Here is a 15,761-nt window from a genome sequence, read left to right as displayed (position 1 = left end):
TGGCAGTTTCCTCGCCATAACTCACGCCCCCTCGTCATCACCCTCCGAGAACCCAGTCCATACACCACAGACCCCAAATACCAAACCGCCTTGCACTCTAACCACCCTCCAGCCTTCCTACACCGAGCGCACCCAAAACAGGCCACACACGCAAGTTGGAGATCAACCCCGCTCTCCCTCTCCCCGTCTTCCACCGCGCGATGGCGCCGGCGCCGACCACCGCGACCATAAGCCCGGCGCCGGTCCACCCGAACCGCGTGCGGGTGCTCCTCCCGGGCCAGGGCGATCAACCCGCTGCCGGCGCGAGGCCCGGCCCGGTGCTGTACTGGATGCTGCGGGACCAGCGCCTCGCCGACAACTGGGCCCTCCTCCACGCGGCGACCCTCGCCGCCGCGTCCGCCGCGCCGCTCGCCGTCGCCTTCCCGCTCTTCCCCAAGCCCTTCCTCCTCTCCGCGCGCCGCCGCCAGCTCGGCTTCCTCCTCCGCGGCCTCCGCCGCCTCGCCGCCCACGCCGCCGACCGCCGCCTCCCCTTCTTCTTCCTCACCGGTACGCGCGCGCTTCTTTCTTGTTTCTTCCTCCGGCACCGCGTTTGTTTTTCCTCACCGGAAACCGATTCGAAATGTGCTGTAACTGCATATTACGTGTCGCTGTCAGGCGGGCCCGCGGAGATACCGGCGCTGCTGCGGCGGCTCGGGGCGTCCGCGCTCGTCGCCGACTTCTCGCCGCTTCGGCCGGTTCGCCAGGCGCTGGATGCGGTGGTCAGCGACCTGCGCCACGATGCTGCTGCTGCTGCTGGTCTCACCGTTTACCAGGTAACTTCAGTACTGCAATGCACACCGCAATCACAGGAAACTTGCAGTCCTTTTCACGGGATTTCGACATGAGGGCTTTGTGGCATTGGCACACAGGTGGACGCGCACAACATCGTGCCGGTGTGGGCGGCATCCCCGAAGCTCGAGTACTCGGCCAGGACCTTCCGAGGTAAGATGAACAAGGTGTTGGACGAGTACCTGGTGGAGTTCCCCGAATTGCCAGAGGTGGTGCCATGGGACAGGGAGCAGCCAGAGGACATTGATTGGGACGTGCTCATCGACACGGTTTGCAGGTCCGCAGATTTTTTGCGGTGAATTTACTTAATATGTGATGCGCAGTGAAGAATTTGCCGCCGCCGCTGCTGCTGCTGCTGCTGCAGGGAGGCAGAGGACGTGCCGGAGATTGACTGGTGTGAGCCGGGCGAGGCGGCAGCAATGGAGGCACTTCTGGGTGGCAAGGATGGGTTCCTAGTGAAGAGGGTCAAGAGCTATGATACAGACCGTAATTATCCCACAAAGCCAAAGGCATTGTCCGGCCTCTCGCCATACCTGCATTTTGGGCAAATTTCAGCACAGCGATGTGCTATTGAGGCAAAGAAGCGCCGCCATCTTAGTCCCAAGGTGCCATTGATTACTTTCTGATTTGAGATCTTATGCAAAAAATAACATATTATTATATTGCAGAATCTTTTTCTTATTTTATCTACCGAACTGCAAATCTAAATGTCAGTGCTGAAGTTGATATGTCAATTGTTTGGAAACAGTCAGTTGATGCTTTCTTGGAGGAGCTGATAATAAGGAGGGAGCTAGCTGACAACTTCTGCTATTACCAGCCTCACTATGATACGCTAGCTGGTGCTTGGGACTGGGCTAGGAAGACACTGCAGGATCATGCTTCTGACAAAAGAGAACATATTTACACGTGAGATACTTTATATTCGAATTTGCACCTTATATGTATATTTATCTGCTTGTCAGTGTAAGGCTCTTTCTGTTGTTACTTGCTAACTAGAAATTACTTTGGCTTGCAGGAGGGAGCAGCTTGAGAGTGCAAAAACAGCTGATCATGTATGTTTTAAAAAAGTGCATTGTACTCTGCTGCAGATACTTACATCATTCATACCTCACCTCCTAATCGAATTACATTATTTTCTTATTGGAATCTTCATCAGCTCTGGAATGCATCACAGTTGGAGATGGTCCACCATGGAAAGATGCACGGATTCATGCGGTATAATCAATTATGCCGAGTTGCCTGCTTTAGATATCATAGTGTTTACAAATTTATTGGATCTTCCATCATTTTGATTTCATTTGGGATGTTCTGAATTGCCTGAATTTATTATTGTTGTTGCTAAAAGGACAGATAACTGATTAATGCCCTATAATCCTTTACCCCATATAGTTCTTGCAAAATAGACCAAATAGCTAGCAAATCTGTATGATTTAGTTCTTACTTTAGGACCATCAGTTCGTCTACTTCCAACACGCAGACATATTCTTGAATTAGCAAACCATTTTCTACGCTCATATTCTTAATATTCAGGTCATAACTATATTTTGTAACTGGGTATTAATGAAAAATGTAACATTTTGAATCGTGTTACGTTGCTTGCATATATGTTCCCGTTTCACTTTGGAGCCACATGATTTTTTCCAAATCCTTACTTACTTTTGCAGTTATGTTCTTTGTAAAGTATATTTCTCTGCCCTGATACGGCAATTTTCTGCAGAATGTATTGGGCCAAAAAAATTCTAGAATGGACCAGTGGACCTGAAGAAGCACTTTCCATAGCAATATATTTGAATGACAAGGTAATTTTGTGTTGTTTGACAACACTTCAGAGTTGTATTAGTTTGCATTTTCTTTCGTTATACTATTGGTGCTGTTAAATAACTTGAATTCATCAAACACATGAAACAAAGGCTTATCCTCACCACAGCTTATGGCGGCCCTACCTGGGTAGCTAGCTTAATTATGCACAAGCCAAAGCTGTTGCAAATCTACCAAAGTTTAGTGTTAAGATCCTAGAGTACAGATCTCATGAAAATACCTTCTAACCATTTGTTGCAAGAGCCTATATTTGATGAAAAAATTAGTAATATTTATGAGATAACAGAAGTTATGTTGATATGGCGGTGTAACTGGTGAAGTTGATGCTGCCTGATATTGCACGATGGCAATTACCATCATGCACAGTGGATAGACCAAGTGCCTGGACAGGAATAAGAAGATGCAAGCTCCGGCTAAACAACAAGCAAAACCCAGCAGCCACGGGTAACACCTTGACAATCCAGCCCCTAAACACAAACCAATTCAATTCTCAACTAGTGCACACGCAACATTCGTCCACCTTCAGTCATGGCGATTTTCTGGTTTTCTATTCTCTGAAACTAATCTTGGGCTGTCAGGAAAAAGAAACTACCAACAGGTACACATGTGCGTAGTCCACGTGATTCCTTTGCAAAAACTCTTGAGTACTTCCTATTTAATTTATATTGGACACCAGTAGGATACTAACCCATGTGGATACAAATACAATTAGACTTAGTACTGTAGTACACTATTAATGGAGCAAACAGAGCAACTTCCAGCTTAAAATCTCCACGCATGCTTATCTGTTCAGCTCGGAAATTTAATGTACTAGTTGCTGTCGGATACCTGATTCAAACTGTGATCAAGTAAAGGTGGGTTTTACCTTCTCTTTTCACACAATCTGAAAATTATTTGCGCCAGTCAACGTCTTAGAAATAATACTTGTGTTGCACACCAAATCTCCTTCCATTTTGGTCTAAACTGAGAAACAGCAGGTATGGAATATATGGATGCCTGCCAAGTACCACATTATTAGACACAATTTGGACATCTATTTGCCAGTTGCGGCTAAAAGAAAAATCATTTGACGATTTTATAATTGGGTGGTTGGAACCAGTAGGAACTAATGAGAATAAACACCATTTACAAAGAAGGTTCACTCCATGATGTTCATGGTTGTAGTTTTATTTTATCCTCCCCGGCATAAGCAGCAGAAATACTCGTAAATCATAAATATGTGCAGGACAAAATAAGTATTCGGTGGTGTTGACGAGCTAAATGCCATCAAAACAGAGTATATATAGTACAATTCGAAGCTGAACAAATTCGTGCAAGGAATCTTCTGAAAATAGCACACACCATTTCAAAGCATATGCCTTTTGGATAACATGGTGGCTCAAGCCTGAGAACATAGTTGGTGATCTAGTGCACCGCCTACTGTTTCATTGTTTAAGAATATAATCAAGAGTAACTTTTGCTCGGTTGGTTCTTGTATGAGAAGTTGGATAAGGTGTCTACTGCAATTGAGGTAAAAGATCATATGGGCATAGCTCAAGACTATCTAAATTGCCATACCCACCATTTTATCTTTCCTAGTTCATATTGTAGCTGTTCACTTTCAAGTACTTCAGTTGATTGATCAGTTTATAGAAAGAACAAAATCTTTGTGTATCATTGCATTGACATAAAATATGATTTACAAGCACAACCACGGAGTACACCAACAAACAACTGCTACACTGTCTTTACAACAGACAACCACCAAACCAGCAATGGCTGCAATCTATTGCAGTATGTTTTCAAACTAAATCTTTTTTTGAACGGTAAACTAAATCTGCTGAGTCAATCTGTTGCAGTATCACATAGATGGCAGGGACCCTAGTGGCTACGTTGGTTGTATGTGGTCTATATGTGGCCTCCATGATCAGGTTTGTGTGATCCCCTTATTTTGGTTGAAACCCTTATGAATGCTCTTCAGAATCTGAGTAGTTTTACAACCACACTATTTCCTCAGGGTTGGAAGGAACGCCCGATATTTGGAAAGATACGTTACATGAATTACGCTGGCTGCAAGAGAAAATTCGACGCCGATGCTTACATTTCTTATGTCAAAAGATTGGTTACTCAATCTAAGAAAAGGAAGCTGGATGAATCTCTGAATTCAGTAGTCAAGTATGCAAAGTCTTAGAAGGACTAGTCCAGCTACTAACAGTAGTTTGGTATATATTTCAAACCTTGTCTATAGTAGGAATGACTGTTATGCCCTTTTATTCTAGGCATTTTCTTAAATTAAATAATTGCGTTAGCTAGAAAAGTATACAGGTTTTAAGCTTCACACCATTTTACAGCCATTGACATTCTTGTGATATCTATCGGTAAAATTGGCATTTGTTAAGACTGGCTGAATTCAGTTGAAGTGAACACACTGATTTGACTGGTGTGCATGAATCTAACACTGGCAATCTGGTATATTACCAAATGAGCAAACGAGTTTCACCTTTAGCTGTTGGCAATTTTAAGTTGCTGAAACCACATTGATGTCGTTCATGTTAACTGTGAGGTTGCTGAAAAATGTGCTCTGGTCAGCTGAAACTACATGTGTTATCTTCCTGTTAAGTTGCTGAAACCAAATGCCACAAGTACACGAATAATACTGCAAATACCATAGGTTTTCATTCATGCAGTGTACATCACATTCATTCTTACAACTGTAAGTGTCACTAGTTAATAAAAAAAGCAAGTGTCACATTCTATACGTGGTTATGTCTGTGGTTATATCGCCCTGACGGAGTGGCACCCAGCAAACCAAACAGTGAATTTCCAATGCGTTGGTCACAACCAGCTTGGGCCACCATATGGTGCAGACCACTGGCGGTGCCGCGAGCGACGGCGTCGAGGAGGATGGCCGTGGTGGGATGCCGGTGGTTCGTGGCGCATCCACGGTGATGGGTTGGTGCTCAATTGCTCATCATCGTCCCACGTGGCCACGACAATGGTGAGGCATTTCGGTACCTACTTCACTGGTAGAAAAACGGCCTTTGGTCGCGGTTCGCAACTGCCATTAGTCGCGGTTGCGCAACCGCGACCAATTAAGCGCGACTAAAGGTCCCCCTTTAGTCGCGGTTTCTTACGAACCGCGACTAAAGGCACATCCACGTGGCCGCCAGCACTCCGTCGGGGCGGAGCACCTTTAGTCGCGGTTCTCCTGGCCAACCGCGACTAAAGGCCGCCGCAGGTTTAGGGTTTTAGCCCCCCCTAAACATGTTTCTTTTTAATTTGTATTGTTTTATTTCTTTTGTGTTTTATTTTAAATTTGAAGGAGTTTCACATATTCTACGGTACTACATACATGCATATGAATGTACAATTTCAAACAAATTTGAAATTAGAACCAAAAAGAATTCAAGAGGAATATACAATATATATTCAATATCATCGGATGACCATATACAATTTTGAACAAGTTTCCATACATAATTTAATGCATATGAAGTTCTACGTCCTCTACATAGTGTTCTCCTTTAGGATCGACGACTTCCCTCCCGAACCATCCAGCTAGTTCCTCTTGAAGTGGTCGGAAGCGAGCTTCTGGACTAAGCATCTTCCGGAGGTTATTCCTCTTCTCATTGTTATCACACGGAACCCGCTCAGAGGTGTATCTCCGGATCATCTCACAGACATAGTATCCACATAAATTGGTCCCCGCTGGCTGAATATCCCCACCATTCACAACCATTGACCTTTTAAATTGTAGCTCTTTTTTGAATTCACCGACCTTTTCATCTACGAACCGTCTCCAAACCCTACGAGGCAAAGAAAATTAAATGAACAAGAGAGTTATTAGTTACTTGATATTAGGAAATGAACGAAATAGGCCGATCGATATAGAGCGCAAATGAATGAAAATAATTACTTCTGCATCATTTTTCTCATGTTGGCCTAAAGCTTTGAATCCATATTCAGAGAGTCGTGGACAAGAACTGTGGAGTCGTGAAATTGAATTACTAGCAGAATCCAGTGGAACCTGCGGACACGATACATGCACAGTCATGCATAACTCATCGATTAGCCACATACCATGCATGGAGTAAACAAAAGAGAATGTGCTCAAGACAGAAATACTCACAAGAAGCGTCGAGATACTCTAACGAGGGAGTTGGGTCGGGACTATTCACAGAAACCTTTCGTTCTTCAAGGACGGTCCATGGATCATCGTGCAGCAGACAGCCTCCCGTCGGGTCTCCGGCGGATCCTGCAAGCAAACTCCAGAGAGGAAGATCTCCGCAACAGCGAGCTAGCCGAGACCTGCAGAAGCTCCGCGTACGCGCGACGACCTTGCGGATCGGACGTATGCATAAAAGTAGGCGACAGGGTCTTCCGCTGCCACCAGCTGATTCACCGTTGGGACGCCCCTTTGCTACAAGCTGTTGTTTGACGCCATGCAGTGCAGAGCAAGTCTGTACCTGTCGCTCGCTGCGTGCGCACTTGGTTTCCTGGATGGATTTCCTTCCGCGCGCGCGGAGAAGCGAAGCGAACGACTCGGGAACCTGCGCCTCGATGGCTCGATGGGAGGCGGTTGCAGCGGCCCAGCGCACGCACGGGAGCGGGATCAGGCGAGCGAGGCGCTAGCGCGTGGGGCCACGCGGTCGGGTCAACCGGGCAGCGGGCGGGGCTTGGTCAACGGACCCGAACGAAAAACGCCAGCAGCTGACCCCAACGAAATCCTACCGCGGCCAAGAATCCATCACAGGAAGGAAGGCCATTGATTATCATCGTGCCGCGCGCGGAAATCGTGAGGCAGGCCAAACGCCGCCTACCGCCGCTTCGTGCAGGTGAGCGCTGGCAAGCTCCGGTGCGTGGAGTGGAGCTCCCGCGGCCGCGACGTCGACGACGGTGCTCCCATGACGGTCAGCATGTGGACGCTGAATGACCCGGAGACCAAGAAGTGGGCGCTGGAGTACAAGGTGAGCTTCCAGGCGATCTGGGCTGACGAGAGCTACGAGGCCGCCGGGCTGCCCGAGAAGAACCCCACGTTCGCGCTCCTCCACCCCATGAATCCAGACGTGGCCTACTTCTTCCTGGAGGAGCACCTCTTCAGCGTGGACATGCCCGCCAACAGGGTTGTGGAGTGCGGCGTCCACGGGTTGGCCGTGCCGCCGTCAGGCATGCCTCCCAATTGTTTCTCCGTCCGCGCATTGGAGCTGCCACTCGCCCTTTCCGCCGCGGGCGCGCGAGCTGGCTGACACGCGCGGGCAACATCATTTATCATTGATCGGCCTGCACAGCGTCATTAATAATTCGATCCAGCTAATACACCTTTGCCGTCATACCAAACGCCGCCAGAGATGGAGGCGTGGTCCAGCTAAGTTGCCCACACGTTTGCAATATGTATTTCAGTTCAATCAAAAGAGTCCCATATTTATTGGGGAAGGAGATTAATGTCCCGCTTAATATTGTGATGAAATCCCGGCTAATTATTGGAAGGCGAGTCAATTGGTGATGGACTTCCTCTATTACCTTGGATCAGCACCAGAGCAAATTATGGATTGGTTAAATGATTTCAGCTTCAACAAAACTATTCCTCAAGGATTTGCCTACAGATGGTTAAATGATTTCAGCTTCAACAAAACTATTCCTCAAGGATTTGCCTACAGATTAACATGAACGAACCATCATATCAAATACTACCCCAGCCGATCCATAATAAGTGTCGACAATTTATTATAATAAATTGTCGACACTTATTATGGATCGAAAGGGAGTACAATTTGGATGAATTTTCCAATATCATTTATGACTGGTCTCTTAGAGAAATATAAATCAAAGAAAGGTCATGTTAAACACACTAAGAGCTTATATATATATGATTGGTCTCCTAGAGAAAGCACACATGGAAGAAAGGTCATGTTACAAGCAAGGTTTGAGACCCTAGGTCTTCCCTGCCCACTCCTTGGTAATTAAATATAAATGAAAGCAAGCATATATATAAAGTCTTAGTGAATAAACTCAGAACTGTTAGAATAATCGTATGATAATAAACATTGCTTCCAGATGCCCTAGCAAGCCGTCTAAGCAGAATGAGAAAATATTGAGATCACCGCCACCATAGTTTCGATGGAATGCTAGGGAATTCTATGAGCTCCAAGTTACATTTGGTTAACTAAAAATATATACGAAGTGAACACAAGATATACTCATTCGATTAGATTGGTATGTGCTAGTACAATATATGTATAGCAAAACTGAAGCTAATTTTCAGAAAGAGATTGCAGCTTCAGCAATCTAGCAAGATCTCTAAAGCAAATTCCTAGTATTGCAATTGACATCGTCAATCGGAATCTAGGACAAGCCAATGATTGGACATAAACACATAACACCAAATGTTGTTTTCTTGAATCTGGGTCAGTTAGATTCTCATTTCTCAAACTGTGAAATACACACCTAGGTTCCTTACACACACATCAGCTACCAATGAGTAACACAGCTGTTCACTCCTTGTTCTACTACTACCGCAGAGCAACCCATCCGGTGAAAAAAGTTCCATAGATTGCAAACCTACAGATTAGAGATACAGAACACTGAACAAACATATTAACCTTAACATTTAACTAGTAAAAACAACATCTAGTTCCAGGTGCCTTCGGGCGAAACATCAAAGTGATCAACCATTGCTCATCCCACCAGGGTGCAGCGGTTGTGAGCTTCTCACTGTGTGCATCTCAATACCAGCTCGCCAGATGATCGTGCTAGTGCCACGCACCGGTAATTGAGGCTCATTTTGTTGCTATCCTTGAATGATTCTTAGTTCAATTTCTTGCTCCACTCTTCAAGATGTCACCAAGGACGCACATGCTTTAGCAGCATCCTATCACACATGTGATGAAGATTTTTAAGCATGACATTCTGAAAGAGCAGGGCATATATACACATTTGTACAAAAATATATATCCAAACATTCTGGCAATTATGCAAAAGCAAAATGCACTAGTAATGCTAGACTGACCTTATTACAACTGAACGTGTTATTGTGAATGATGTGCGTTTGTATCAGAAAAATTCGATACTGCAAAGCGAAGAGTACAAATCCAATTCCTGGAGCAAACATGAAAAATAAACATGCCCAGTTGTAATGTACTGGCAGGCCGTGCATCAACCGAACCAAAGATCCACTCTCCATTTAGTGATCAATTCAGAGTTAGAAGCCATTCAGATCCATAATATTGACGTGCACATTTAATTTTAAAGATGAGACAACTTACTCTTGCTTACAGAATACAAGTAACTGTCCACGGCATGCTCATTGCGCTTGAAATGCATCCGCAAAACAGCACCAGACAGTCACACTAAAAGTGGCACAAACTCTTCCATCATGTACAGTTGGTGATATCATCCACATAAAGAAAACCTGTTCCTGGGGGACGTAAAACAATGAATAATAAGATGTTTAAGAATATGGGTGCCTCAGATTCGTAATTAGTGCTGAAAAAACACTGCAGGGGTCACTGCATAAATAAGTAGCATACTGCTATACACAACACAAACGGTTCACAGTACATCCTACGTACCAAGAACCATCCTAGGCGGCAAGTATAAGAGAGCATGTCCTTTTAGCAATGTACATAGCATAGTCCGATATTAATCTTAAATGAATCGTAATGAAAAAGGTGAATGCACCATCTATTTCATAAAGATCCGTGCATTCATGATTGCAGAAAAAATGACACACAGATAGTGCGCAACTTAGAGCAATAAACTAAATTAACATGCAACAACTACATTAGAGTCCTGGAGAGCATTCTTTCAAAAACAGAGTCTTGGAGAGCAGGGGAAGAATAGATAAATTGCTGCCATTTATAACTTAGCTCCACATGTTATTAAGTCTCTTGATCAAGAAAATACAAATAATTTAGTCTAACAGGGACAAAGCGAAGAGCCTAGACAACCTTTACCATGAAAGAAAACAGTTTTTGATAAACATAACAAATGAAGAGACAAATGGTCAAAGAGTACAATGAAAACTTGCTAAAAAAAGCCAAGGAAACTAAACCAACCTGGCACATCGACAACATTAGATGATCACAGATCATGATTGTTTGCGGGTTTATCACATATATATTTTGAATCAGTTAATCAATGACAAGAAAGGGGAAAAATATCTGAATGAATACATTGAAATTCACATGAGAGAAGGGAAGAAGCAAAAGCTCGCCTAAACGATGGAAACGAAGAAGATGCCAGATCTGACACGGTTGCAGTGCTCTGAACTCGTTGCCATCTCACATCAGCGAGTGGAAGCAGGGAATAGTCTAACCCAAGGGCCTTCAGGTTTCTATGAGGGTCAGCTGCATGCAAGATGACAAGGACCTGTCAGGCCCCAGAAACTAGCATCTACAAACATATGAGTTTCACAATTTCCAGTTCAACCAAGCTATTCCAGTAATAAGAGTGGAAACATCGAACTGAAGATTAGATTGAGGAGTCGATGACTTACATTAGTTGTAGCTCATGGAAGCCGGTGTGGTGCTTACGTGTTTCGGTCCAGATGGGACTTCTTTAGCGTGCACCCAGTAGCACAACCGACGAGCACAGTGAGGCTGGTACTACATCAACAACGGCATTCAAATATCAAAGACGGTGCAACAGTAGCACGAATACACGCATGCTTCAGCTGGAGCTAAATTGCGCATTGGTGACCTTGGTGATGATAAAGCAGCCAGCTCCGGAAAGATGGTAATGGTATTTTTTTCATATAGATTATCATGTCATGTCTATTCATGTAAACACATGCCAACCGACCACAAGACACAAAGAAATTAATACTGATAGACAATTTTTTTAATTAAATAGCAGCCACAACAAACAAGGCAAAAGACATGTCCTACTCTGATCTGCATCTCACGATAATAGCAGAGCTGGTCACAATCTAGTAGCTTAGCAAACTTGCAACATGAAATTAGTCATAATGTAGTGATTAATGCCAGCAACATTTTGAAGATGCACAAATATGTGATAAATGTCTTTTTACCGTTGGAATACAGGCAATGTTTTTTGTCAACGTACCAATGATTTTACAAATAATTTTACTGATCAACGTACCAATGTCTGGAACCATGACATAAAGACTAAAATGGTATACAAACCAAGAAGAAAATATTAGAGAACATATAAGCCACATCAATCAACTTCATGTGTCTGCAGTGTCCCAAAAGAATGAATAGAAGTTTTTCACCACTGTACAATCATGAACAACTACACTGAAATGGAATTTCAACATTGAACTCTAAAACAAAAAAAATACTTTAGACATACGAACAACAAATTTGACAGTATGGCACACGAAAGGCACAAATGAGTCGCGAAAGATGGTGTGTTTTGTTAATGATTTTCATCTTTGTCCAAACAAAACACTGTCTAGAAGAAACAGTGAATGCATTAGCAAGACAATAATAAAGTAATGGGAGTAACACTAAATAAGAGTAACCCGGAACATAGTCAAATGATGAAACCCTCACTAGTTGTGGATCATTAAAAGTTGTTCAATTTGGCATTAGAATTGCAGAATAACAACATGGCCACATATCGACCGATCAACCCCGAAAGATGGTATGAGTAGTAAGTTTTTCATCACTGGACAAGAATGAAAAAAGTGAAGAAATGGTAGGTCATGAGAAACTGATACAAAAGTGAAGTCTCTCAGAAATGACTACTAATAACCAATTAATGTACCACGATGAAAGACAACAAAGTGAGTAAGTTGTCAGCTTGCCAATCTCTGATAAAAACAAACATGGAAATTTAGGCTATGATTCAAGCTGCCATAGCAGCCCATTTGTTGGGTCCAGAGCTAATACAAAACAGAACCACGATTGAACCAAGGACCCCTGGTGCAATGGAAGAACACACCACAACATCACCTGCACGAAGAACACGCCGCTTTCACAGATTTAAACGAAGACTCGCGCTAGTGAGAGGAACACAGGACAAGGGCCAGGGATCACCTTGGTCCAATGGGTTCGAGGAGGAGACATCCACCAGGCCTCCTTGCATCTACCTTTGTGGCTCGCATTGGCGCTGAAGAGTCCTGGTGGCCAGCACCCCCTCGCCGACATGCAACATGCTACCACACAACATCACCATCCCTCCTCCGAAGATAGTACTTCGAGTAGTGGTCACCATGACACCAATAAGTTCCATGATCTATGCAGTTGTGGGATTCCTTGAACTAAAATGGTCAACTGATCAGGCCTCTTCATGCGCTTCGCCAAGTGCTCAATTTTTTTTCTAGGACATTTCTTTGTACTCCTGCATGAAATGAAATGGAGATGCAATCAGTAAATACTTCAGCTTACGAACACAGCTAAATAGTCAAAATGATACATTTTTCATCCAATTTATCTAGGAATTTAAATGAAATCAGATACCTTGAATGGAAAATATGTGTTGAATTAGCTAACTACAAATCTATGGTGGACAAGGTATCAGCATTCCTCTGTCAACTATCAAACGTTCACAAATGAATAACTATAGTATTTTCGCATCAAAGTAGTCTTACTACTTTATGAAAAAACTGAAGTTGATTAGCTGAAATGATTTACATACATGCAACTTATAAAGGCAAATACACCACCTAAAAGGAAATGGAGCAAATGACTTAAAAATTCACCAAAAGCCAGCATGGACGGAGAATTATATCAGTTACAATATTAGCACAATCTCAGTTGATAGACAATAATAGAGTCAGCATCAGATGATTTGTACAAGGTTCTACACATGCTACATTTCAAATGTATACATCTACTAGCTTAATTCATCAAACACCAGAATCGCTCACAAAAGTCAGCATATCAAATTAAGATCTCTGAAACTGTACATCGAGCTGGATCAATTTAAACACTTCCAGTTATAAGCATAATAGCATGATAGATAACTCGGTGCATACATACCCCAACCGGTGCATTGTAGAACAAGGAGATGATGGCCTATATCCATGAACACACAAATATTCATGCATCATTTTATTTTTCACGCACATATTTCAAGGAATCTCAGGCTAATTTTAATTACAAAACATAAAACATCTTTCCGTCTGTCAAATTAAGGTGCAACTGCTAGACAGATTTGTTCATCCAAAATTAAACACAGTACACCTAACGCTGATAAACAAAGCACCATATTCATTGAAACATCAATCCATTCGAGCTTGCCTAGCTACAGCCAGTACCTTGAGATGCAGATTCCGACGACCTCCTGAACCGCAAAGACGCCGACGGTCGAACATAATCACCCGAAGAGGCTGGTGAGCTGCGGCTGCCGGACTTGGCAGCTCAGGTAGATACCACAAAAGAACACTGTCCCGTCCTCTGAGGAGATGCTCCTCGCAGGGCACAGACGATGGCCCTCCGTGGCTCGCGTTGCCGCTGCCAGCGCGTCCTGGTGGCCTAAACTACCCTCGCCGGCGTGGACCGAACCACACCGGCGATGCGCGCGGCGCGTCCAGGCGAGTTAGGCAGCACTCGCGCGCCGGCGAAGAAGTCGGCCGTGACGCCATTGCTCCTGGGCAGGGGTGAGAGTGGGGTACAAACTGGGGGCACATGGTAGATGGTTCGGGCGGAGGGGAGGAAGTGTCGGAGATTGACGAGACTAGGCGGCCGCGGAGGATATGGCGGCCGGCGAGGTGAGAAGCTGCGGCAGAAGTGTTGCCTGAGGATTGGAGTTAGAGGCGGCAGCAGCAAGTTAGGGTCGTGAGTGGGCTGATGGATCTCCAGTGGACATTGGCCCAACATGCTCACAATCTACTCTTCACGAAGAATTGTTTTTTTACCAAGGTAGCAGCATTGGGAGTCTGGGACAGCCAGGTTCAGATAAAAGTTCAGTTACCTGTACATCTCACCCAGGTTACAGTCATATTTAAAATTGATGGAGCTAACATGGAGAAAAAAACTGAAATTGTGTACATATAAAAGCTGGATCATAAATCACATGCACAACATTTGTACCGGAAGACCATGTCACAATGAGATCTAAATTTGTACTGCTAATTTACATGGAGATCAAAAAAATTACTTACTACTGTACCAAGTAAATTTATTCTGAAATATGAGATAATTTTCATCTTATTCCTATTTATTTATTGATGCATGCATGCCTCATGAGGCTCAATTTAGGATAGTGATGGCATCTCATCTCCTATCGTACCTAGACCTCAAGATTCAATCTAGTTAACCGAAAAAATAAGAGAGGGAAACCCAATTATAGGACATAAAAGAAATATCAGAGACCGGATCTCTCTCTAAGAAAACATAATAACTAATAAGAATTTTTTACAAGATTAGCCTTGGGATTGGAAAGAATAATAGTGCATTACCAGTACACAAACCTGCAAGTGGTTGGTGGTGAGGACGAATCTCCAGCAGCACTAAATCTCCCACTGATGCAAACTGCAAAGACTAGTACACGAACTATCGGCACCACTTTACCTACATCAGCTGCAACACCAGGCTTTAGTTACCAAAGGCAAAACATATCTGAGTGGCTAGCACTACTACAATTGTACTGAAGTTAGATCAAGAAGAAATGAGTTTGAGATGCTAGCACTCACTGTTGCCACCGCCGCCCGTCCGTACACAAGCATCCATAAAACTATGGTATCACCTCGAAGATCATGTGTCTTGAACAGGTAGCCTCCAGATATGTACTTCCGACTTCCAAGAACAGATCCAGCTATGTACCGCGGCCGATTGTACAAACACGCCGACATGCCTCGCTGGCAACGTGCATGGAAGATACAAAGCAGTGATGAGATAAAGTTCAGATATCAAAGTCTTGTTCAGTTTGCTGTACATCTCACCTAGCTGGTTACAGGGTTGCAGGGTTAAAAAAAAACTAGTCCATAGCATGACTATATATGATGAGCTTTTAAATTGATGGAGACACAGATTCTGATCGTAAGAGACATAAGTGCAAAAGTGAACATGTACTAATAACTACTTTATACATTTTTTTTGCGGAGAACTACTTTATACATTTACAAAAGAGAGACAACCAGCAGGTTTCAGAGATTGAAAATTCAGAGATCAAGGTTCAGTTTTCTGCTAGTTATACAATTTTCCAATTATTCCTATTTATTTACTGAT

At 43.7% G+C, this 15,761-nt stretch overlaps 1 protein-coding gene and 1 non-coding gene across 2 annotated transcripts; one reads left to right on the top strand and one right to left on the bottom strand.

Moving 5' to 3' along the window:
* Nucleotides 1-200: 200 nt before the first annotated feature.
* Nucleotides 201-5,130, top strand: LOC124646745 (deoxyribodipyrimidine photo-lyase-like). The gene is made up of 10 exons (XM_047186818.1): nucleotides 201-546; nucleotides 655-812; nucleotides 909-1,105; nucleotides 1,193-1,433; nucleotides 1,577-1,734; nucleotides 1,844-1,880; nucleotides 1,985-2,043; nucleotides 2,546-2,627; nucleotides 4,485-4,556; nucleotides 4,643-5,130. Exons 1-10 carry the CDS (start codon nucleotides 201-203, stop codon nucleotides 4,814-4,816), a joined length of 1,524 nt encoding a protein of 507 aa, XP_047042774.1. The 3' UTR covers nucleotides 4,817-5,130.
* Nucleotides 5,131-12,170: 7,040 nt separating this feature from the next.
* On the bottom strand, nucleotides 12,171-12,262 carry LOC124650680. The gene has a single exon (XR_006987109.1). It is a non-coding gene; the product is annotated as a small nucleolar RNA SNORD96 family (small nucleolar RNA).
* Nucleotides 12,263-15,761: the final 3,499 nt, after the last annotated feature.

This window comes from Lolium rigidum, chromosome 4 (genome assembly GCF_022539505.1).
Source record: "Lolium rigidum isolate FL_2022 chromosome 4, APGP_CSIRO_Lrig_0.1, whole genome shotgun sequence".
NCBI lineage: Eukaryota > Viridiplantae > Streptophyta > Magnoliopsida > Poales > Poaceae > Lolium > Lolium rigidum.
Note: the sequence above shows the minus strand (reverse complement) of the source record. Positions and strands in the feature narration are given on the sequence as shown.

Excerpts from the sequence above, each read along its gene's own strand:
- LOC124646745 (XM_047186818.1), top strand. The coding sequence starts at position 201 with ATGGCGCCGGCGCCGACCACCGCGACCATAAGCCCGGCGCCGGTCCAC. Across the intron at positions 1,434-1,576 it reads GCCGCCATCTTAGTCCCAAG|TCAGTTGATGCTTTCTTGGA; the intron begins GTGCCATTGATT and ends GTTTGGAAACAG. Across the intron at positions 2,628-4,484 it reads CAATATATTTGAATGACAAG|TATCACATAGATGGCAGGGA; the intron begins GTAATTTTGTGT and ends AATCTGTTGCAG.